General features: G+C 30.0%; 1 protein-coding gene across 1 annotated transcript; it reads right to left on the bottom strand.

Annotated features, from left to right (window-relative positions):
- Positions 1–17344: 17344 nt before the first annotated feature.
- LOC112521303 (transcription factor MYB46-like) lies at positions 17345–19766 on the bottom strand. The gene is made up of 2 exons (XM_025130078.1): positions 19387–19766; positions 17345–18237 (listed from the first exon to the last, which is right to left on the bottom strand). The coding sequence occupies exons 1-2, from the start codon at positions 19692–19694 to the stop codon at positions 17547–17549; spliced, it is 999 nt and encodes a 332-aa protein (XP_024985846.1). The 5' UTR covers positions 19695–19766; the 3' UTR covers positions 17345–17546.
- Between the last annotated feature and the right edge of the window lie 6486 nt (positions 19767–26252).

Here is a 26252-nt window from a genome sequence, read left to right as displayed (position 1 = left end):
TTTGGTCCTTATGGTTTGTTGAATATAACAATCTTGGTCCTTATGGTTTTAAGATGACCATCACAGATTGTAAAAATGTCTGAATTTGACCCCTAAGCTCTAACGATCATTAAAAAAATTCGTTAAATGATGGGTATTTTCATCATTTTATAATTTTTTTGGTCTTTTATCCCGTCAAAAACCACAGGGGCCAAAATCATAAAACTGAATTTATTAGATAAAAGACTAAAAAACAAATAAAATGACGAAGATGTCCTTCATTTAACAAAATATTTTAACGGTCGTTATAAGGATGGATCAATGTCTGGACATATTTGTAAACCATGATGATCATCTTGTAGTTTTAAAATTACAAGAACGAAAAATGTTATTTTTAACAAACCACATGGACCAAATTTGTAGTTTGCTTTATTTTTTATTATAACGACTTTTCAAAATTTTATTATAAATCCCTCTCATTATATAAAAATGTGATTCCGCTTTCATATTAACATCATGTATATGAAAATAATAGAAAGAAATATAAACGAATATTGTTTAATGATGAAAATATAAAAATAGAAACTTTGTTGGTTAGAGATAAAAATATATCAAGGAGATGAATGATTGAGGTCGACATTGTATAAGTGAAGAAGAGAGGCCAGTAATGGGTTGTTTGGTAGTTGTTGAATGTTTTGGTACAAAATGATTAAATGATCAGAATGATTAAATGGCTTTTATGATGTAGTGCAAAATGAAATATAATTGTTTGATGATTGTTTACAATGAAATGAGGGCGCTGAATTATTAAAGAAGGCCAATGATGCAAAATCATTCAGAGAATTTTAGAACCATTAAGAGACAAATTTTTCTTGTCAAACAAAATTTACCTCTTAACGATTCAGAGACTGCATCTTAATATAATTATTAACAGATAAACAAACAACTCCAAATTGTGAGGGCAAAGGGGTCGGAAAGTGGTTGTTGCAAGCAGTAGGTGGGGGATATTGGTGTTGGTTGTCGGTAGAGATGCACAAAAAAACCGGTTGATTAATTTTATACCTATGTAAGGATCGATTACTGGTCCAAAAGATTATCAGTTAAAATAGGTCCTGACCCACAGATCTGTTACAGACAAAAATCCGTTTTAGTTCAAAATTTGGAATTTCTTAATTCATTTTAGTATCATTTATCAAATTGATTCTTTTAAGATTTTATACCTTTCGTAATCGAACTTAAACTTTAAATTTTTAAGAATTTAAAAAACCCTAATCTATACTATATTATAAATCATATGACAAAAACTTTTAAAAGCCATTTTTTATGCATGACGTACTGTTTATTGATCCGTATTACTTAAAATTCAAGATTACAAGTAAAATTATGCATAAGTACAACTTATTAAAGCTCTATATTTGAATTCGTGTAACTAACTGTGGATAAACATAATCAAATATAGGATAAACATCTCATTTTAAAATATAAAAAATTTAAAATATAATTAAGATAATTATTGAATTATAACAGAATACTTAATTATTATCTTTATATAATATCAAACCTAAATTAAGTTACTTCGTTACAATAAATTAAATTATAATAAAAACGAATTAGAAAAAATACATAAATAAAAAAAATTAAGTAGTTGATTTGATACTAATATTAATATATTTTTTGTAAATTTTATATGATATTTTCAAATTTATATTTTATTCAAAAATAAAAACATTATCGCTTTATTAAAATCACATAAAATCATATTATATCGACATGGATAAAAAATAAAACGAAACATTAAAATAAAAATGTGTCTCGATGCATTACACGAATACCCTTCTAGTTATAATAAAAATATTCTAATCGAGTCAAATGCTGAATGAAAAGGCCAAAGGCCAAATCAGTCAGTTTTAAAATGAACGAACGTAGATTAATAAAATAAAAGGTGCTCAAATAAATAAATGGTTTTTATTCATATAATAAATGGTATTTGAATAATTTAATCCACTATCAAACGTCTTAAACGGATTTCAGTCTCGGTTTCTACTTCGGCCCAACACACAACACAAGCAGCCGAAGATTGTTTCATCAATTTTTGTTTTATCTGTACAGAAATTATAACATACTAGAAGAGTATTTGTACAATATAACGAGATACATTTCAATTTTAATATTTTATTTTATTTTTTTATCTCAATCGATGTTATAATACAATTTTATGTGGTTTTGAGAAAACGATAATGTTTTTATTTTTGAATAAAATATAAATATAAAGATATATCATAAAAAATTGATTTTTTTATTGATATTGGTATCAAACTAACTATTTAATATTTCACCTTTTTGTGTATTCGTTAATTCATTTTTTTTTTATTTTTGGTTTAATAATATAATTTTTTATAAAGATAATAATTAATTATTTTGTTAAAACTCAATAATTGTTCTAATTATTTTTTATATTTTTATATTTAAAATGAGATGTTTATCCTTTATTGGATTATGTTTAACTGCAGTTAATTATACGAATTCAAACATGACATTTTAATAACTTGTACTTACGCACAATTTACTTGTAATCTTGAATTTTAAGTAGTATGCATCAATAAACAGTACTTCATGTATAAAAAATGGTTTTTAAGAGTTTTTGTCAAATGTTTTAAAATATAGTATAAATATGTTGTAAAAAAACATAATTAATATGTCAACTTATTTTAACAAATGGATTTAATGATCTTAAGTGTAAAATTCTAATTCTGTTTGGTTTGATAGAATGATTTTAAAGAATTTGGATTTCGTAAAAGTTTTTGAAATTGGAGAGATTTGAATTTGAAATCTTTGGTGTGTTTGGTTTGTAGGATTTAGAATGAAATTGAATTCCAGCATTTATAAAAAAATTATAATTTTTTATAAATAATTATAAAAGTAATTAATTTAATTTTTTATTAATTGATTAACAAAGCAAATGTTTTTAATATATATTAAATCATTATTACGTATGAAATCTCATAAAATACCAACCAACCCCATGGAATTTCAAAATCATATATGTTTGTGGGATTTCAATGAAATCCCGAGATTTCAAATCCAAGAAAAATAGTTCAAATCCAAACACGGAATTGGAATAAAATTAATTTTCAAATTCTTCCAAATCCAATCTATTCATACAAACCAAACGGGACCTAAACCGTTTCTCCGAGTCTTCAGATTTTCTGTGAAATATTTGGGCTCAGGTTATATATAGTTGGGCTTAAATGGTAGTACTATGAGCCCACGATACTTTTGCCAAACCCAAGTTTCGTTTTCTTTCACTCGGGCTTAGTCCGTTTTCAATTTTATTGTTTTCTTTTAGTCCAGTGTAAATTACAGATTTCGTTCGTTTTGTTAGATTGGATGCCTCAGATGAAACAAGTATATTTATATTCACCGTAGTTTTACTTTTATTATGAATTGAATTACTTACCATAACTCTATTAACGATTACTCCGTTAATTTAGGGAGTTTTTGCTTTTTTTTACATTTTTATTTAAAAATAATAAAGTTGTATATTTATAATAAAAATATATCAAAAACCTCATTTTTTAAACATTTTCTTTTTTACTCTGAATTAATTAATATACACTTGTATTACGCATGCTCCCTCTTAAACATTTGCTTATTGGTATTAAGCACTCATCACCTTATTTCTTTCATCATGACTGACTTTATTTCTTTTATTGTTAATCAACTGAGGGGCCGTTTACCAAATGCTTGTCCAAGTAAGCGCTTATCAAGTCACATTACCTCACATAATGAATATGTTAAGGACCAAAAATCTTTCTCTGACCTGATAACTAGTATCGCCTCCCCGCGCAGCTCTATCAGCATGCCCTTTCTTTTGCAATTTCTTACCCGGTAAGAGAAAGACAAAGACCAAGAATCTTACCCGGTAAGATCGAGACAAGGACCAAGAGTCTTGTTCGGTAAGTGAGAGCGACGACTCTTACCATAGTAAGTGTTTACCGGGTAAATTTTTACATGCGATGTCGTTTTGGTGGACTAAAATCTTACCCGGTAAGTAAATAGTAGCGTTAAATTTTACTGGTAAGCACTTACCGAGTAAATATTTGATAAACGACCCCTAACATAAGACTATGACGGACCGGTGAAAAAGAAGAATACCGAAACAGTGGACATGGATGTCGGTGAGGAGGCAGAGACAAAGACGGGTGATGCCAACAAGAATTCTATGTGTATGTGTGTATATTTATGTGTCTGTATTCTGTAATATAAACTACATAACTGTAGATCCCACTTTAATCAATCTTCAATAATCTTGTAAGAATCCATGACAATCTATGATGAACATTAAGAACACTTGAATGAATGTAGAGAGAGAAAGTCAATGCATCCAAAATATGGTCAAACTGTATTTACGTAATCTGATTTATCAATTGAGCTCATTACTAAAAATTATAAGGACTCACTCTTTATATAGGGTCAAACATATAGACAAAGTCAAAGTATCTATGAAAAGTCAAACATGGTGACTTTAATACAATTATAGACAAAATTAACTTTTAAGACGAATACAATTTAACACTGATTTTCAGTCCTAAAAATAACTTTATAATTTTTTAAATAAAAATGTAAAAATACAAAAACTCCTCTGATTTAGCACAACAAATAGCTAATAGAGTTATCACAAAGGGCCTTTGGCCTAGCAGTATCATAGTCTTTGGTCTTCTAGGAGGTCAGGGGTTCAAACCTCACCATAGGTGAAGAGGGTTTGTAAGTTTATTTGTTGCATTTGTCGTATATAAATATTATATACTTAAAAAAAAAGAGTTATGACAAAGGGACCCTATCCATAACAAATGAAGCCATTGTGATTATAAATGCAATTATTTTGTTTGGGGGACCCAATTCATAATCCCGATACAACCAGAGGGACGAGATATGTAATTTGCTCTAATTTATAATATACAAATCGTATATAAGATGATGTCTAATAATTATGCACAGATTGATTATTTGACATCAAATATTACTGATCAACGAGTCATTCACGTTTTAACAACATTAATTTACACAAAACAATTCAAAAACGTATTTTATTTTATTTTATCTTCACGTTTTGCAAAAAAAAAAAATGAATTACAAAATTTTGCAAACACCCTTACAAATTATAAACCCGACATGATACATGCAAAACTCAGTATGTTTCATCAAAATAAACGGTTTTTTACCGAAGAAATGCAATCATGAACGTTTATCCCTTTTAGCTAATTGTCGGAATGCATCGAAATTTGAAATTAAATTAAATTAAATTAATTACATAATTCTTTGATAACATGATTAAAACATAAATCCGACCACTCCAAAAGAAAATCCAACAAATCAACTTTTGACTGCAAAATTAGAAAAGGGAAAAATGTTTTTTACTTTTTTATGTAAAAAAGCAAATTAACCTCTTTTTGGTAACCTTTAGTAGATGCTTTATTTTTCCAAAAAATAAAAGTAATTTATTTTGATTTTATTTTTTGCTTTTACGATTCATTTTTTTAAGGAAATGCATGTATACACTCATCAACCTTTTGATCCTTTTCGTATTTGAGGTGATTCAAAATATAATTATCTTGTTTTAAAATTAATAAAAAAAATGCAATAAACAATTAATATTATTTTTAAAAAACATTTTTTTAAAACTTAAAACTTAGGAGTTGTTTACCTAAATGCTTACCCGGTAAACATTTACCATTAGAAGTCAACATTATAACTTATTTTATAGATAAGATCGTAATATATTAAAATGGAATGATATGCAACAATTTACTTGGTAAACACTTAGTCGTTACCCTCACTTACCGGGTAAGACTCTCTATCCTTATGATCAATCTTACCGGGTAAGATTCTTGGGTCTTGTCGTGTTCATCTGATAAGAAAAATTACCCGGTAAACACTTACCGGGTAAACATTTAATAAACGGCCCCTTACATTATTTCACGTTCCGACTACTATGGTGAAAAGACAGGACGTATTCCGACAAAATGCTATTGATTATAGGAGGAATATAATGAGGTGGATGACATATCTACTAAAAGAAAGTAGCTTTATATTGGTTCGAATCCAATTCGTGAGGCCGTCTTGGTCATATAGATGTCTTGACACCCTTATTTTCTCATTTTCGAATGACTGTCTCATTCCATTTTTAGTATAACTTCAAGCCTGAACCCGCTATACAATGTTTTAGTAGAACCTCTAGGATACAACGTTGTACTCCTTGAGTATCAGGGGAATGAATACCCCAACCTTCCAGACAGTTAAGGGAAATTCCTACGTCCCTCATCGGCCTGAATCCCCACCCCTGCATAACACTTACTAGATCTTTCGGTACTCAAATCAAATAGGATAGTTAATGGCATAACATGATAGAATATGACAATTGTTCAACGTTTGGTAAAATATGACTGATAAAATGACCAATTCATTTGTAATGAGTTGTTTATATATTTTCTATATTTTGATTAATTTATGTAGTATGTTAAATATTTTAATATAGATTAATATTTTCTTATAAAGAATATATTATTAGAAAGTTTTCGTCAAAACAATTAAAATAATATTAACATGTTTTTTTTACGTATACTTTTTCTATGTCATTTTATTATTATTAATATTTAGTAAATTACTTTAACCAGCCAAAATGTATAAAAATAATATTTTAAGAACAACAAAGTGAATTTTTTAAATATGATAAAATACAATAAATAAAATTTAAAGAATATAGATAAAATATTAATAGGGTGAAGTATTTGATGTTTTAAAAGGAAATTAGGTTTATTTTTAAGGGAATATTGTTAAATATAGGTTTGTTTCACCGTGTTCCATACAATGAGGATGTAAAACATCTCTTACACTTTGTTTCATTATCTTTCTGTCTCTTCCATCTGATAGTCATATCAAACGTGGAAGAGATAGATTGTCCATTGTACCAAAACACACATTTTTTTTTATTAACATGGATATCCAACTCGCTATGCGAGCCGATTAATCCCAGAGCGATCACTTGCTTAGCAGGTAGCACGTAGTCACCGCATTTTAACTTCTGTGGCCACATAGAGATTTTATTTCTTCTTGGATTTGAACCTGCGACCTTCAGACACTTTTTACCTTTAGAGTCTAAGTTCAAACCAATCAAACATCACCCTTATAATTAAAAATGCACATTTTTCATGTTTGAGAAAATTCAATACATAAATATTACAGTTTTAACATAAAATAATATTGCACTAAACAATAAAATATTATATTGAAGCTTAAAACTTACATTCCTCGTTTGTTTGTTGTAGTAGACCGCAAGCGCAAGAATTTGGAAATAATTTTATACAAAATAATAACATTAAAAATGTGAACAATGAAGAAATGTTAAGGGACTAATTGTGTAACTTTTTCAAACATAAAACATTCACGTATTTAGTTTAAAGAATACCACACAAAAAAGTTTATGAACGAGTTTAGATGGTTACGCTGAGAATATGGTTGACAAACTTGAAGGGGGAAAAAGGAAGAAAATAGAAAAATGGAGGGGGTAAAATGAAAAAAGAATTACCAGAAATTTACGTAAATAATCGGTCACCATATCACTATCGAAACAACCAACCCACCTTGAATAAACATCAAAACTTGAGTTAGTTATGAGGGGTTGTAATTTCTTATGCCCAAATCATTCATTTAAAACCCTCCACTTTCATCTCATTCAACTAAAGGTGATTGATCCCCTTTTTCCATAACTAATCAATTTTTTTTTATAAATTAATTAATATTTCACTAAAATATATGATTTAATAAAATAAATTATAATCATTTAATGTGCAAAATGAAAATTGTTAGAATACGTTAAATCTAGAGTTTTTAAGAAGAATGGGAAGATTCCATGTGGGACTCCAACATGTCCCTTCCAACGGAGGTTAGATGGACATAAACTGTCATAGAGTATGAGACATTGATTCTGATATCATGTGAGAATATGTGAAATCTCCCTCTATTTACAATTTACAAATGGACTTGCGTTACAATTTTGTAGAACACCTTGTTTATCATATATACGTCAGGGTTCATGCTAACAAATTTTAAAGGATATTTTTCAACAATGTCAAGTATTATGAACGAGATAACTATCACATCAACCCAACAACAGAAAGTCATATGAGACATAATGATTATGTTTTTCTATTCCACCAATTTATGTGAGAACAACGTCAACTTCGATATTTTAGAAAATAAAATCTAAATGTCTACTTTTATTGGTGATAACTTATACAATTATTATCGACCGTAAACTCGTTAACGAATTATTTCTTAAGTTTATATCAAAAATTATAACGGAAAAAAATAAAAAATCAACAACGAATATATATTAAATACGTATATATGATTCTGTTTTCGTTTGAAAAAATGCACAAAATTTAAGTTGGGGGATGGATGATAAATGATGAATGGAAAGGCAAAGGCTAACTAAAACCATCATTAATAGTTTGATTTTCTTCTTTAACGATTTGTAGAAGATGTATATCTCATGATTGAAATCAACAAATTTGTCAACTACTCATCCAATTGTGATTTTTCTTTGTTAATTTAATGCTTTATGTTTTACGATATGGTATCCATCTGGATCCTAAGGATCCGAGGCCAAAGACCCATGTTTGATAAATGTAAATAACTTTCATTTTGGTATATAAGATGTAAAATTTTAAATATTTAAGTATACGTGTAATGGATTGAAGTTTTAACCGGTTATCATGTTGATGTAGTGAATGATTAGATGAAATTTGGTTGAAGCAAATAATATTGGGTTGATTACCACATCACTCGCCACATCAACATGGTAACCGGTTAATGCTTCAATCAGTTACCTGAATACTTAAATCTTCAAAGCTTTACAACATGGTAAGCATAAGTTGTAGATTATGATGGAAATTTCGAAGTTTGAATTAGTACACACGTTTTACTTAAATTTAAATAAAAATAGTTTACATTAATAATCATTCAAATATGAGATTTAGTTGACAAATAAATGCACCTGCCGTTTAAAGTTTAAGAATTTCATTATTTATTTTAATTTATATATAATATAAAATAATTATAAATTTAATAAATAAAAATATACAATATTGTTAGGTGTGTATTTAAGCCAATAACTAAATTTGAGGTGCGTATGGTGTGGCTTTATAAACAATCTAACTATCTAAGTGGTTATGATGTTATGGTAGTCGACTAACATTTTTCTATTATATATAATAATATAATATTTGATTTGATTTATTTAATATGAAAATAGTAATTTTAAAACATATAAAAAGAAGGGTGAATGTGTGATTAGGTATATTTATCGGTTGACATTTATTGGATGTGAATGGAACCAAACCGATCCAATCATTCATTGAATGTTGGATTTTGCCAACCGATCTGGTCCGATTAACATTGGATAACCGATCCAATTCAATCCAATTGATGATTGGATCGGTCCGGTTGCATCCATATCCAATGGATGATTCTAGTGTGTTAATTCAATCAAATTCTTCAACAATGATACAAATTGATTAATCACTTTTAATACGAGTTAAAACCATCACAAGGGAAGTTAAAAATTCAAAGACTTGTATAAAACAAATTCCAATTTAAGTAATTTGAAAATAAATTTAATTGAATGATAGTTGGATAATGGTTGGATGGATGACTGGATGGTTATCAGATGATTAATTAAATGTGTAATTGGATGTTAATCGGTTCGGTTTTGAACGGTTATGGACTGCCATGATGCCATCCGAGAACCGATTGATCCAAATTGGATGTTGAAATTTTCAATCTATTCCGATCCAATTACAATTGGATATCCAATCATGGTCGGTCGGTTCTAATTGGATCATTTAGTTTCAATTGGATCGGTTGATTTTCTACGTACCCCTATATGTGATTAGGTGTTGTACTTTCGGCAACAAACAATTACTTAAGGATATATTTGTCTGTAGTCTATGACGGATCACTGATTATTCATCAATAACATTGTTATTTACAATGTTTTACTGATAATTTTTATCACCGCCAATAATCCACCGGTGAAAGTAAAGGATATATTCACCGATGGATTACCTATACACTAAAAAACATATGGTGTAAAAAATAAAAATAAAAATAAAAATTAATATATTTGTCGATGATCCATCGTAAATTATCAGAATATTTAGAAAAACTTCGAATGAAGAAGAAAAGTTAAATATCCGTCGACAATCTTTCGATGGATACTTCTAGAATCTTAATATCTACCCATTTATAGACTATATGATGTACAAAAACCTATAAATAAGTAACCTTTTTGAGCGAGGTTGTACGAGAGTTCTCTAAGCTCACATCCAAGATCTCTCAATGTAGTTTGTTTTATTTTAAGAAAAGTTGATATTATTATTTATCTTATCGGGTAAGATTTTAGTCCGTTAAAACAATATTATATGGAAAAATTTATCCGGTAAGCGCTAACTGGGTAATATTTGTAGTCCGTATTTACCGGGTAAGACTCTCGGTCATTGCCTTCGTCTTATCATGTAAGATTATTGGTTCTTGCCATATTCATTGGTTAAGACTATATAACTTGGTAAGTACTAATCTGGATAAACGTTTGGTAAATGACTACCAAACGGCTCTTAAATAAATAATTCATCATCATTGAATACTTTGAAGAATTTTATCTTGCAATTTTTAATTTAAGGTGCTTTCATTTAAACTATATAATATATATATATATATATATATATATAGAGAGAGAGAGAGAGAGAGAGAGAGAGAGAGGGGTTGGTTATTATACAACCCATGACATTTGTGCAACCAATACAACACAATCTCAACCGTTCATTTGATTTGATTAATATGCGATTTCATAGAAGTTTTGATTGTTTCCTCATAAAAAGTATTGATCATAATTAATGAACCATATTCATCTTCCATAAATATTCAAATCATAATAAATGAACTCTCATCATTTACATAAATATCTCAATTTATTGGGTTGCATTGGTTGTACAAATGCAACAGGTTGTATTTGAAACAAACTATATATATATATATATATATATATTTATTTATTTATTGTGACACATATGCATTTTCAAAGTGCACCATTTTATGTAAAATAAAAATGATTGCCATAGAAAAAAGTTTTGTAATTAAAATTGCAAAATTTAAACGTGTAAAGAAACACATTTAAAAGTTGAAGTTTAAAAAGGCACGGCATCTTTATGTGGCAGTAAAAAATTATTTATCAACCAATTATTATAATTTATAAATTAAATTTTATATTATTAAATATCATAATCAATTTGATATTGACTGATTTTATTATCAAAGGGTGCATCGAATTTATCACCCTTTTAATTATCATATTTAATTTATTTAAAAAGAGTTTTCAAACATTCATTTAAGCAACGTTTGTTTTTTAAGAGTTTTTAAATTCTGAAGTTTTTTTTCACTTCTGATTTATAAGAGACGGTATTGAAGTCTGAAATCTAAATTAATAATACTGTTTGTTTTTTGTAAATTGATACACGTCTGAATTAGTTTAAATTGTCTATTTTACCCTTTAAAAATTATAGTGTTGAATTTATAGAATCTCATATATTTATTCATCATCATTATGAAATTTACATCTAAATTACATAATTAGCATTCATTTAACCGAAAATATGTCATTAACGGCGTTTAACACGTTTACATCCTATTAAATACATTAAATAAGAGAGGTGCGGATTGATTTAGTAAAAATCAATTGAGAGAAATGATCGATTAAAGTTAATCGATTGAGAAACACCGTTTATTGAGGATATGAAGAACAATAAGAGACAAATAAGAGGTTGATTATCTCTTATCAAATAAGATGAAAATAAGACATAAGTACCTTTGAAAAATTGAAAAAAAACAAACAGTCTTAATGACATTGCCTCTTAAAAAATCAGACATGAGGAACAAATAAGAGTTTTTTTTATGAAAAACAAACAAGACCGTAACTTTTAATTTGTTTTTTTCTAAGTTATGCCTAACAAACATACAAACTTTTATCGTTCACGGAATTTTTGAAATGCCTCGTAACATTTCAAATGTTGTGTTCTTTCAAAAACTTATCGATTAACCAAAAGACCTTTGTCCTAATGGTATATTGGCCTTCTGAAATCAGGTGTTTAAGCCTTACCAAAAATTAAAAGGATATATGAAATTATTTGTTTTATTTATCATATATAAATATTATATAATTAAAAAAATATGAAATATATTCTTTCCCATAATCATAGTCGCAATTATTTGAGTTATCCTCCTCTGATTTGCAAATTTTGTTACTTTTATTTTTAAATGATATTCTAAAAAACAACTGAAAATAACATTTATTAAATTTTAAATGATATTCTAAAAAACAACTGAAAAATAACATTTATTAATTTTTAAAAAAGGTAATAAAGAAAGAAAAACAATAATATATATAGATGGTGGAAGTTTCAAATGCAACTCATCACATTTGTACAACCAATGCAACTCAATCAATTGAAATATTTATGAAAATGATGAAAGTTTATTTATTATGATTTGAATATTTGTGTAAGATGATTAGAGTTTATTAATAATGATCAATACTTTATATTATAAAACAATTAAATTTTTTATAAAATCACATATCAATCAAATTAAATGAACGGTCGAGATTGAGTTGTACAACTTTAAAAAGTTAAATAATAACTTATTATATATATATATATATATATATATAGAGAGAGAGAGAGAGAGAGAGAGAGATAGAGTTTGTTTCAAATGCAACCTATCACATTTGTTCAACCAATACAACCTAATAAATTGAGATGTTTATGGAAATGATGAGATTTCATTGATTATGATTTGAATATTTATGGAAGATGAATATAGTTAATTAATTATGATCAATACTTTATATTAAGAAATAATGAAAACTTCTATGAAATCACATATTCATCAAATTAAATGGACGGTTGAGATTGAGTTGTATTGGTTGTACAAATATAAAGGGTTGTATAATAACCAATATATATATATATATAGAGAGAGAGAGAGAGAGAGAGAGAGAGAGATGAACGATCAAATGAAAACCACCCTCATTTGTAAAAACCGTACAAACCACCCTCATATGTCGATTTCATTGTTTAATCTTATAAATTTTTTTTTCATGAAATTGTTTAATTTTGTAAAATTGTTTCATATAATACTTTTTTTGATTAATTTGTTTCATATATGGTTATGAAATTGTTTTATATAATATTTAATGAAATTTTAATGAAACTGTTTCATGTATTTCTCTAAAATTAAAATAATGAAGATGATAATATCCATGATTAACACCTCCACAATAAAAATGGTTAATCAACCTCTCATAATTACAAAAAAATGAAAAATTATGATTGATTGAATGAGGTTTTCACGGTTTTTACAAATTGAGTAGTTTTTATTTGAACGCTCCTCTCTCTCTCTATATATATATATATATATAATATTAATACAACATGAGACACGTTGTTAAATGAAGTGAGAGGTGGAAATAACGTTGGTACTTGAACCCCATTATTGGGGGGAAGAAAGGGTTAATTGTTGACAGACGAAGAACAACTAAAATTAACCAAACTCCATACACATTGGATAATGCGCAGAAAACAAGCCATCCCCACCTCTTTACTTTCCACTAATACACATTCTTTTTCACCAAATTTACAACATTCTTTTGTCTCTTCATTCATAAATCCCAAATCAACATCAATGTCTTTCATTTCATTGTATATACATACAGGATAACGTGACACTAGACTGTTTTTATAAGACAATTTTTTTACACTTGAAATTTCACTGAATAAATGTTGTGAAGGTGAAGATAACCTTCACAACGTTTTTTCCGTGAAGGTTCGCCCTCTTTTACTTTCACAAGATTTTTGCTGTGAAATTTCAAGTGTAAAAAAGTTGTCTCACTAAAACAACTTAATCTCACGTGAACCCAACCCTATGTATACAAATTAACATAACATTGATGAAAACAAGTAGTGTTTTGACCAAAATAGCATAGTTGCGCGAGCACCATTTGGGTTAAAACTAATTGAATTTATGAGATATTATTGGTTTAAAGCATATATGTTATATATATGGTTGATAATTTGTGCAAGTTTTGAGGATTACTCACTACACCAAATGTTTTCTTAGACAACAAATGTAAATTGCCTATGTTGCTTAAGATACACTAAGGGGCTGTTTGACAGTTGCTGAATGATTTAGTTCAGAATAGTTAAGAGGTTAGAATGGCTAAGAGGATCAGAATGGTTAAGTGCTGAATGAAACAAAGTTGTTTGGTAATTGTTCTCTGAATGACAGCAAATTACCATTTTAACCCTAGTTATGATATAGTACTGAATAAACCAACATACAATTACCAAAGATGATGTCTCTTCATATCAGTATCAAATCCTCAAGAAATTGCAAAATGTCGGTAATCCAATCATCATTAACATTGTTACAAACATGAAATAAGCAATAAACACCATCAATTTCCAAAGAAAAATGATAAATTCCCTAAACCAAACCTTAGATTTATGCAAGATCAAGAAACCGAGACCTGCTGGAAGAAACTGAAATTAACATTGTTACAAACATGAGAGGAGAGGATGCGACGTGAGACCTGCTGGAAGAAGGCGGAGACGGCGACATGAGGCAACGACGAGCGGCGGCGACGTGAGGCGGCGACGAGCGACGGCGACGACAGACCTGCTGGAAGAAGGCGACGTGAGACCTGCTRGAAGAAGAAGACCGACGATCGTAGGGTTGGGGGAGCGATTTGAAGACCGGCGACGTGGGGTGGGGGGAGGGATTTGAAGACCGGCGACGTGGGGGGAGGGGCTGGGATTTGAAGACCAKCGACGTGGGGGGAGGGGCTGTGAAGAAGAAGCGATGTGTGCTGTTGGTAGTTATGGAAGACCGACGAGTGGAACCGACAATGGAGGGGGGGAAGACGGTGATGGAGGGGGGGAAGACGGTAATGGAGGGGGATGGATGTGAAAAAGGGAGGGCATAGTTGGAAAAATGAACATCAGAATGGTTTAGTGAGGTAGTGGATGCAAAATGGTTAAGAGGTTATTGTAACCATTAAGAGGGTTGTTTTTTTTTGCCAAACAGACTTAACCTCTTACCGATTAAGAGGTTGGCTCTTAATGTAATCATTAAGAGGTTGGCTCTTAATGTAATCATTAAGAGCCAAACAAACAGCCCCTAAGACAACAAATGCTATTATATGTTGCCTAAGTTTCCTCTTAAGCAAACTATGGTTCTATGTTGCCTAAGTGCGACCTTAGACAACATATACATGATTCTATGTTGCCTGCATGTATCTTAGGCAACATATTAGCCTATGTTGCCTTAGTTTAATGTTGGCCACTCATTTTTTTTTTTTTTGAAATCCCTCAAAGTTTACTCAGACAACATATATTATTATTTCTATGTTGCCTAAGGTAAAAAAACATAAATCCAACACAGTTTACTTAGGCAACATATATTCATGTTTCTATGTTGCCTAAGGTAAAAATTACAAATTCATCCCAATTTATTTAGGGAACATATATTTTTGTTGGAGAATACAAGAAACATGTAACATATACACGTTACCCCGAATGTTGTATTGTAGAACGGTACCTCATGCATGAGTGTGTGTCATTCATGAATCTTTATTTGAATACCGTACTAGTCGTACATAACGACACTTCATCTCGATGGAGCCTCTCAGTCGTGTCTGATTATGTTATCCCGTCTCCTCTGGAATGCCACTTTGACTAGAGAATAAATGGAAACAGCTTGTTGGATGGTTATTCTTAATTGTACGGAAGCACAACAAGATATTGATAAGTTTAACGAACTCTACGTAATATACTACCCGAAAGGTTGCTTCGAGCATCGTATCGCGACATCCATCAGAATTTCAAAACTTAGGTTATGTATTTTTATATGTTTGAAGACTTTCAAAACTTGGGTTATACGTTTTCTTTACCACTCATATATTTTATCATGTAGATGCCAGACGAACAACGTAACGTACCAAGAGCGCGTGACTACCACCATTCCCACAAGTGAGATTTTTATCGACATTGGTCCTACACCACGTCTTGATATACCAAATGATGATGATGAGGACGATGAAGATTACAACGAGGAAGAGGTCGAAGACGATGAGCACCACAGTGATGAGGAGGAAGAGGACGAGAACGATGTGCTTGGAATCAACGATGAAACAGGTTCAGAATACTGATGATGAATATCGCCATGACCCGGATTATTGATTAAATATTAGTATGTGTGATGCAATTAATTTAAAATTTTGATTAAATTTATTTACCGTCCAAACCCGTTTATTTTTGTCTCGCGTTCGTGTCGTGTCAAGAATTGTCACTTCTATTCGTAATGGGTCATACGGGGGTCGTCTTAGGTGCCGTTTACCAAACGCTTACCGGGTAAGCGCTTACCAAGTTACTTTTCTTTACCGGATGRATATGACAAAGTTTAAAAATCTTACCTGGTAAGAGCAAGACAATAATCGAGAGTCTTACCCGGTAAGTGAGGACGATAACTCTTACCATGGTTAGCGCTTACCTGGATAAATTGTTGCATACAATTAATGTGTTTTAGTGAATAAAATCTTACCAGATAAGTAAGCGATAATGATAAATTTTACCGGTAAGTGCTTACCGGGTAAGTGTTTAGGTAAACGGCCCCTTACATGTGCCATAACCATTCTTAACGGGTCCAATTTCGACATCAAACTTGTTAGTTTGTTACACTAATTAGTAAAAATAATAAAATTTTGATTCAAAAATTTAAAGTTTTAAATTTGATGTAGGTTTTCTTATATACTTTGCGAAATAAAAGCAATATGTATATGATCGTTGGAGTTATACAATTAAAATTTCGTTATTAATATAGAAATATATGTTGCATTGACTTGTAACTCAAAACACACACACACACATGTATGTATGTATGTATGTATGTATGTATGTATGTATGTATGTATGTATGTATGTATGTATGCATGTATGTATGTATGTATGTATGTATATGTATGTATATGATCTAAATTAAAATGTTCCAAGCTTGAATTTGATATGTGGACATTTTACATTGGATTATCAGTAATACTAATGCATCAGAAACAAAACATATACATATTTCATCATTCAGATGTAGTTTTTAATTCCGATTTCTTAAAAGAATAAGTTAAAAAAAGTAAATCCTTTGAATATTATTAACCATGCACCCATGATCATGAATGGGGATGGCCAAATTGTTCTCACATAATGTGGTACATGTACACTTGATATATCTATACAACAAGATTTGCACAATAGCCCCCATTACATCTATGTTTCAATGCCATTTTATTCTACAACCTTCGACATTTCACTACTACAAAATATGGAAATTAAAAGAGGTGCCACTTTCCAAAAATGGCAAAAGAAATTTGAGGGAAAAATTAATAAAATCTACATTTTTAGTAAGATTTAATCAAGTGAAGGGAATGAGGAAGCTTCTCTCATGAGTTCTTCAAGGTCCCATTCTTCAGCTTTTAGGTCATCTCCTCCTTCCCAGCAGTTTTCAAACCCTGCTGCTATGGCTTGTACCTTGTGCTTGTTATTGTTGTAACATTGGTTCATGATGATGTTGTTAGTCATGATCATGGTGTTTCTATCATCGAGTTCGCTTTTCATATCTTGGTTATTGTTAGCTATGTTATCTAATGGTGGGATATTGAAAATCTCATCTTCTAACCCTAAATTCCCTCCAAAGATCTCATAACATCCATGGTAACTAATTCCATTATCATCCATGCCAGTCATGCAATGTTGTGTTGTGCCATAGCATGATGCATGCATGGGCATGTTTTGGTCATGATGATCATCGTTTAACGGAAATTGTTCCATCATGTGGTTCATGGTCATGGCTTGAATGGATGATGATGATGATGATCGTCGTGTTGCGTCCATGTACATAGCCATGATGCTGCTAGAATCATGCATGGACATCAATCCGCCCATGATGTCCCTATGCTCGGAAGATGATGAATCATGACTCGTGTTGGGTGACGACGAGTTTGATGATGAGTTTTTCAGTCTCTTTTTTATCGTGGAATTCCAAAAATTCTTGATTTCATTATCTGTACGACCAGGCAGTCGTGCTGCAATTTGGGACCACCTATAAATAAAATAAAAACCCGAAAATCAAATTAAATAAATAAGATTATGATTATATCACACGTAAAATACGGTATGAATGCATGAGTTGCATGGATGTTGGCTTCATTTGTAAACAAACTACTGAAATAGACGTGGAGTGTCTTCAACTCAAAGGGTACATGTGGACACACCCCTCAATTATCCCTTTCACCTTTAGCCTTGGACCAAATGCATCATAAACATGTACCATACAAATTCTTCTTCAACTTCAAATTGTACAAGTTCTTAATGCATAACAATTAAAGAGATATATAGACGGATTGATTCACTAAAACGACATCAATAATGAACTAACTACAACATATATCGGATTCGAAACCTAGCTATTAAAAGGTCATTTCCGTTCAATATTGATTTACGTACGTATCTTTTTGATGTAAAATTAAATTACATGTAAATACTTTTACCATATTCACATATGAATAAAGGGTTTTTAATTAGAAGATATTTTAAGCATTGTATTTGATTAATAAATTGAAGGTTTTTGATGTGGTGGTAAAGTTTACAAGTCTATATATGATGCATGTTTATGTGTGATAATTATGTCATGTTACTCTTTCTTTGATCCAATTATGAAGAGAATATTGTTACCTCCATTAGAGATTTGCTAACCAGTTTAGGTCAAAAGCACATAGATTAAAATTTGCATCATAAGTTGAAGGTATAATCATGTGACCATGACCTTGACATCTTACTTACTAGATTTTATATATATATATATATATATAGCCATGGGTATTATAGTCCATGCACCTACGTACAAGTGATACAAGCCATTCTAATAATTATCCTCTTAATAATTAAAATCAATTCATAATTATAAGTCATGTATTTTTATCATACGTGTTGATATCTAATTTGCTGTGCCTCTTTTCACATTTTAAATATGTCATGTATATATATACATATACATATACATATACATATACATATATATATATATATATATATATATATATATATATGATGGTTTCTGCATTCTTCGTTGTAAAATATGTTGAAAGGGTGGTGTTGTATATATGCAAAATCGAAGTGAAGTAACACAAACTTGTGTTTTATAAAATGGTAAATGGTAATTTTTGTGAGATAAGAGATCAAAGATTAGTACCTGTTGCCAAGAAGGGAATGAAGATGCATGATGAGTTCTTCTTCTTGAGGAGAAAAGGCGCCTCGTTTAAGGTCCGGCCTCAGGTAATTAATCCACCGGAGACGGCAGCTTTTGCCGCATCTCTGTAAACCGGCATTACGTGCGATGTCACTCCAGCATCCTTGGCCATTGGTGATCATGTAGTTCATAAGTTTCTCGTCTTCTTCAGGTGACCATAACCCTTTCCTCATCTTCGCAGCAATCATGGTACCATTTCCATTGGATATCGAATTGATCTTGTGGTTCTCTCCTCCTATTGGCTTCCTCATTTGATCAGCCCCTGTATGTTTCTATATGTCTGTGTGTGAAAGAGAAAGAGATATGAGAGAACCGATCGATCTCTATTGGCTACCTCTCTTTCTGATTCTTATAAGCTTCCAAAGTAGTTCTGATTTTGAGAAGTTGATTACTTTATAAACAGCCAAAATGTATCTGTGTTTGTCTGTTTGTGTGTGAGAGAAAGGAAGGGAGGGGGAGAGAGAGGGGTGAGGTGATGGTGATGATGATGATGATGATGATGGCAGTGGGGTTTGCTTAGAAATGGGGTCATGAAATATAGAAATATATATGAGAGAGAGAGAGAGAGAGAGAGAGATTAGGGTTTATGTGATAAAAACAAAACGAATAAAGAAATGCTTAAACTTCAATTTTTGTTAGGATGGTATGCATGAATGAATGGATTAAAATGAGTGAAATATATACATGGTATAACAATTAATAATCATTAATTAAGCCAATAAAATATTGACAAGCTAAGCCAGCCAGGATACATCTTCTTCACTTCCCAATTCCCATTACTTATATTTTGACTTAATCATATATATAAACTTACACATAATTGATTCTTTCATTTTGTTTTCAAAATTAATATGATATATTTAGGAAAAATATCACTTCAAATTTTCCATCCCAAACACACACATATATATTTATATATGTTTAAGTTTAAAGGAAAACTGTAAAAAAATTAAAAAACTGAAAAACACTTTAGTAACCATTTATCTCAACGTTATGTATATATGTATACAAGTAATTTGAAAGTAATTTGTAAGCAATTTGTCCGGATGAGATGCACCAGATCAATTTTTGTATCAAACGTGATTTATATGTGGGTTTGAGATTAAAGGTGATCAAGAGTCCAGATCTTTTCTTACGATTCTCACTTTAACTTTCATTCTCACACGAAACTTCGCCCATATAATATTATATATATATAGTCGAGTTCATACGAGAATGATACTTATTTAAAAAAAATAAGAGAATGACCAAATCAAATGTAATTTTACACTAACATCACGTACAAATTTACATGTTCATCATGTGATCTTACCATGCGACCACAGGTCACCTGCGCAATTTTTTGTCCTTTAATGTAAATTACATATGATTTTGTACGTAATTTAGCCATTTTCTTGCAGTATTTAAATAAGTATCATTCTTGTATGAATCTCTCTCTCTCTCTCTATATATATATATCAATTGGTAAACCCGGTATGATTAAAATTACTTTGCTAATTATCATATTTATTTGATACATATATAAGAAAAGAAACCTTAGATTTATTTTAGTGATCTTGGTTGCTTTTTAGCTTCAACAAAATTATTATTATTAATCTTACAAACCAAATAGTCTTCAGTCTTCTAAATGGCCAGGGTTTAGTCCTCAACAAGAACGAGATTGTGTTTGTATTTGTCGTGCAATTCAAAGAAAATATTAATTCTACAGATCGTCAAAAAAATATTATATTTGGGCATGATGGGTCAAAATTAAATAGCATAAGAAAAAGTCGTCTATGTCTTTGTTAACATCTCCATTTCCTCAAATGTTTTCTACTCAATATCAACATCGTAATGATCCATGCATTATGAAATAAAAATGTGTACCTACATTTTTTTCATCAAAGTTGAAGTAAACATTTGTCACCATCAACTAAAAGACCCCATGAGACCAATATTAATATCAAACTAAGTCTAGTTATATATATAATTTTATACACATACACACAATATATATATATATATATATACACACATACATATAGAGTTGGGTTCACGTGAAACCTGATGTCGTGATGCCACTTTTTTACACTTGAAACTTTACAGCAAAACGTTGTGAAGGTAAAAAAAAGATGAACTTTCACAGCAAAAATATTCTGAAAGTTACCTTTACAGTGTTGTGCTGTGAAGTTTCAAACGTAAAAAAGTAGTCTCACAGATCTTACGAAAGCAAATTAGTCTCACATGAACTCAATCCTGTGTATATATATATATATATATATGTAGAGAGAGAGAGAGAGATGGAGATAGAGAAAGGTTAGGGTAATAGGTGGTGGTCGTTGGATAAGAGAATATGGAGAAACGGTCCGGAGAAAGAGAGGCTGTCGTCTTGTCTTTTGATATTCCTTTTACAATCATCCCTTCATTCTTAATCAATAATTAATTTCATTTTAAATTTTATTCATAAACAATTAATTAATTAAAGTTTATAACTTTTTATGAATTTAAACATAAACTTATTCATTATTATAGTTTATAGACAAAGTAGTATCTCATAAATCCTTACAAATTTTTTAAAACTCTAAAAACATTTCCAAAAAAATATAAAATATCCATTCCTCGATACATCCTCCGGTAAAAATCATAAAAACACATACACACACACATATATATATATATATATAGAGAGAGAGAGAGAGAGAGAGAGAGAGAAGGGGGTTGGTTATTATACAATCCTTTACATTTGTACAACCATTACAACCCAATCTCAATCGTCCATTTAATTTGATGAATATGTGATTTTATAGAATTTTTGATTGTTTCCTAATATAAATTATTGATCATAGTTAATGAACCTTATTCCTCTTTCATAAATATTCAAATCATAATAAATAAACTCTCATAATTTCTATAAATATCTCAATTAATTGGGTTACATTAGTTATACAAATGGACATGGTTGCATTTGAAATATACCCTCTATATATATATATATATATATATATATATATATATATATATATTAAAACTCAAAATGATTAAATTGTTTAAAAAAATAATTAATAGAAAAAATAAAGATATAATGTTAATATATTTATCTTGGGAAGGTTTTGGAACATATGGGAAATCTTGATGGTTTGTTTTGTTACCAAGCTAACATATTTGCTTCCACTACACATAATCCCCCTTTATAATATATATATATATATATATATATATATAACACGTGTAAATGAAGACAAGAAGTGGTTGTATATATATATATATATATATATATATATATATATATGTATGTGTGTGTACATGTGGAAAATAATAAAGGAGAAATAATCCAAATTTTGGTTCAAACTTTTAAGCCATCCATTGTAAAAGGAGGGGGGGAAAAGTAGAAAAGACTCCAATATGTGGGGAACACATATCACCTCCTTGAGAAACAAGAGAAAGAAAGTGAAAAAAGTTACCTTATCTATCAAAATTTGGAAGATATTCATCATAATACAACTTTTTATAAAGATTTTGAGCAAAAGGGGTAAATTTCTCAATAATATTATACAAATTTTGTGATAATGTAACATCTCATGTCAACTGTATCAGATAGTCTCTTATAAGGGACTGGATACCTGCTCATGTGTGTGAAGAAAACGGACAATATAAAGTATGGTTGGTTTGTGATGTTACATAAACACGTCTGATAAAGGAGATGTCAGTCTCTTATAAGATCACCTTAGTTTCCCTCCCCGACTGATGTGAGATCTTAGAAACCTTCAAGATATGTTACAGAATAAGATATGGACAATGGAAGGTATTGGAAAGGTTCTTTTTATCATCACCAACTTAGCAAGTGAGAAATGAGGATGATTTGATAGAAAGTAAAAGACATTACTTTGTAAAAGGGATGTCAAATGTTTCAAGATGTACCGGAAAATAAATGAACTTGATTTATCAATAATGAAAATTTAGTTATGAAGTGATATATTAATGGTTAATTGTATATGATTATGAACACATTTAGAGAGATGTGACAAGTTGGGGGAATGTTTTTGTTGATCTCAAATGCCAATTGAATCGTTTATGACTTATTTTTCTGTTACAAATTATAGCCACATTTTATGCAAAATATCGACAATGGTTATATATATATATATATATATATATATATATAAGATTAACAAATCATATCTTCATAATCCAGTTTAGATAAAAGAGACAATCTGTGTAAATTTTGTCTCATTCAAAGGTTCGTACCCGAGTTCTAAGTTGATAACAACAAGAAAGATAAAAAGATTAAGACCATTTTGACAAGCGGAATGTGTTTTCTCACTAAAAGATGCTATAAAATGCTTAATGGTTGATTCAATAAGACCTTAAGGTAGGTGGATTCTTCTATAGAGATCTTTTTGTACCACCAAAGACAAATTATTTTATGTGTACTATAAAGATTCAAATAATGTTATATGTACGATAAAGAGTGAAGGGTAAAGTGTGAAGATTATAATTGGATTCATAAAAGGGAGAATTATATTGAAAACAAGGCTGCAAATGGTACAAAGAAGTATCATCTTTTCTGCCTTTTTTCGTGTACAACATTCATGATGTAAATTTTTTGTATCCATGTTAGTGGATTAAACTTAAATTTCACCGTCAAGAGACCAGTAACTTGCCACTGTATCATGTTCGAGGAAGAAAAATACCACCCTCTTGGTATCGAGACTAAAGGGTCGTTTATCAAACGCTTACTAGTGGCAGATCCAGGATTTCCGTCGATCGGATGCACCTTTAAATTAGATCAAATGCATGTAAAGTCGCTTGATGCATGTGATTTAGCTTAATTCCGGATTCGAGAGGTTTCTTAAGTTTGTTGATTGATTTCGAAAGATCTTTTTAGGTTTTTGCTTATTTCAAGGTACTATTTTGTTTTTTGGGTTGAATTCGAGAGAAATTTTCGATCCTTTGTTTGAATTAGTGAGATTTTTTTCCATTTTTTAGTTTATTTCGATAGAATTTTCCCCTTTTTTGGTTGATTTCAACTCTTCAAGGGAATAATTTGGTTTGATCGTCGTTGTTTTATATTTTTTTCGGTACTTATAATTTTGTTTCCTTGTGCATTTAGGATAATTTTGTTTCCTTGTGCATTTAGGATTTTAGTATTAAATACGTTGTTTTATAAAACTAACCAAATGTAAATACTCAAAACAAATCATTGAAATCATGTAAACATATTTTTATAACATTATAACTAATCAATTTAAAATAAATGATTAATATCAAATTGAGGACAAAATTTAAATTTGAGTTGGGTTTTTGAAATGGCCGAGAGAGACCTTTCCCCCCCAGTCATTTCTCATATATTTCGGAACACTCCTCAATTTTCAACGAGTGCACCTTTCATACCTGCAAAAAACATCCCCTTACAATTTTAGATTAGGTCCACCCCCGGCGCTTACCAAGTTTACATTATTTTATTGGATGAACATGACAATAACCAAGAATCTTACCGGGTAAGAGCAATGACGAGGACCAAGAGAGTATTACCCGGTAAGGGAAAGTGATGATTCATACATGGTTAGTGTTTACCGAGTAAATTATTGCATATGGTGTCGTTTTTTATAGATAAAGTTCTTACCTGATAAAATTAATAACAGTGTCAAATCTTACCGGTAAGTGTTTATCGGGTAAGTGTTCGGATAAACGACCCCTAAAGAAGGCATGACCCCTCTTGATTGGAACGAAAGTTCTGATATATTTTTATTTATAAAAACCAAAATTCTGTCTAATATTAAAAAGATTAGTGACATCAAAAGTATTGATACTACGGGTGTTTACCGAACCATACAAACGCTAAGCATTGCATCAAACCAGATGTGGTGCAATTATGATATGTATCTTCTTTAAAGGTTTTGAATTATAAAATTGCGGTTCAAACCATACCATATATTAACAGAAAATTAACAAATTTAACCGTTTTAGCCAAATACATTTATCTCTTGGACAATTCTCTCGTAAAAATTTTAAAATATTACTACCTCCGCAAGTAGCAACTCTTCAACTTGCAGATGAGTCAAAAAGTAAAAACGAAAAGAAACTTCTAAACATAGTCCACCAGTATAGGGACCAAATCTGTAAATTATCTAAATACTTCCTCAACTTGTGGAACTACTATATGCCCATATAGACTAATTTGGAGATTTGGTCTCTATACTTACAGACCATGTTTAGTTTAATTTTTTTCACCTTTTGATCTCTTCCCAAGTTGAAGAGTTGCTACTTGTGGAAGTAATATTTTTTAAAACTTAGAAGATAAATGAATAAGAGGTAAATTTGGTCAACTAAAATGACTATTTCTGTTAATTTTTCCATATCAAATATATATATATATATATATATATATATATATATATATAGACTTGAGATCATGTGAGACCAATGGTTTTTCGTGAGACCCGTAAAACCAATTCTCAACCCTTAGATTAGATCTATAATCTGACAATCTAAACATTCATAAACGCCACAAGATTTCTTAATAATTACCAAATTACCACTGTACAATTTAGACCGTTAGATCATTAACTTATAAAGTTGATCAATGAACATAAATGGGTCTTACGGGTCTCACGAAAAACGTTTGGTCTCACGTGAACCCAACCCTATATATATATATATATATATATATATATATATATATATATGGGCCTATTCAAGGGAGAACTGAGTTGTTTGTGATAACTGTGAGAACCAATATCAACCACAAATCAATAGATAAATTAGGAAATTTATAAATTTGGTAATTTTAAATTAAAATCTTAATGCAAGGATATTTTTGGTATTTTAAA

Source organism: Cynara cardunculus (assembly GCF_001531365.2).
Source record: "Cynara cardunculus var. scolymus isolate 2C chromosome LG 11, CcrdV1, whole genome shotgun sequence".
Classification (NCBI taxonomy): domain Eukaryota; kingdom Viridiplantae; phylum Streptophyta; class Magnoliopsida; order Asterales; family Asteraceae; genus Cynara; species Cynara cardunculus.
This window is presented reverse-complemented; position numbering and strand designations above follow the sequence as displayed.

Coding starts and splice junctions, on each gene's coding strand:
- LOC112521303 (XM_025130078.1), bottom strand. CDS start 19,694: ATGAGGAAGCCAATAGGAGGAGAGAACCACAAGATCAATTCGATATCC. Junction 18,238..19,386: donor CATTCCCTTCTTGGCAACAG/GTACTAATCTTT, acceptor TTTTATTTATAG/GTGGTCCCAAATTGCAGCAC.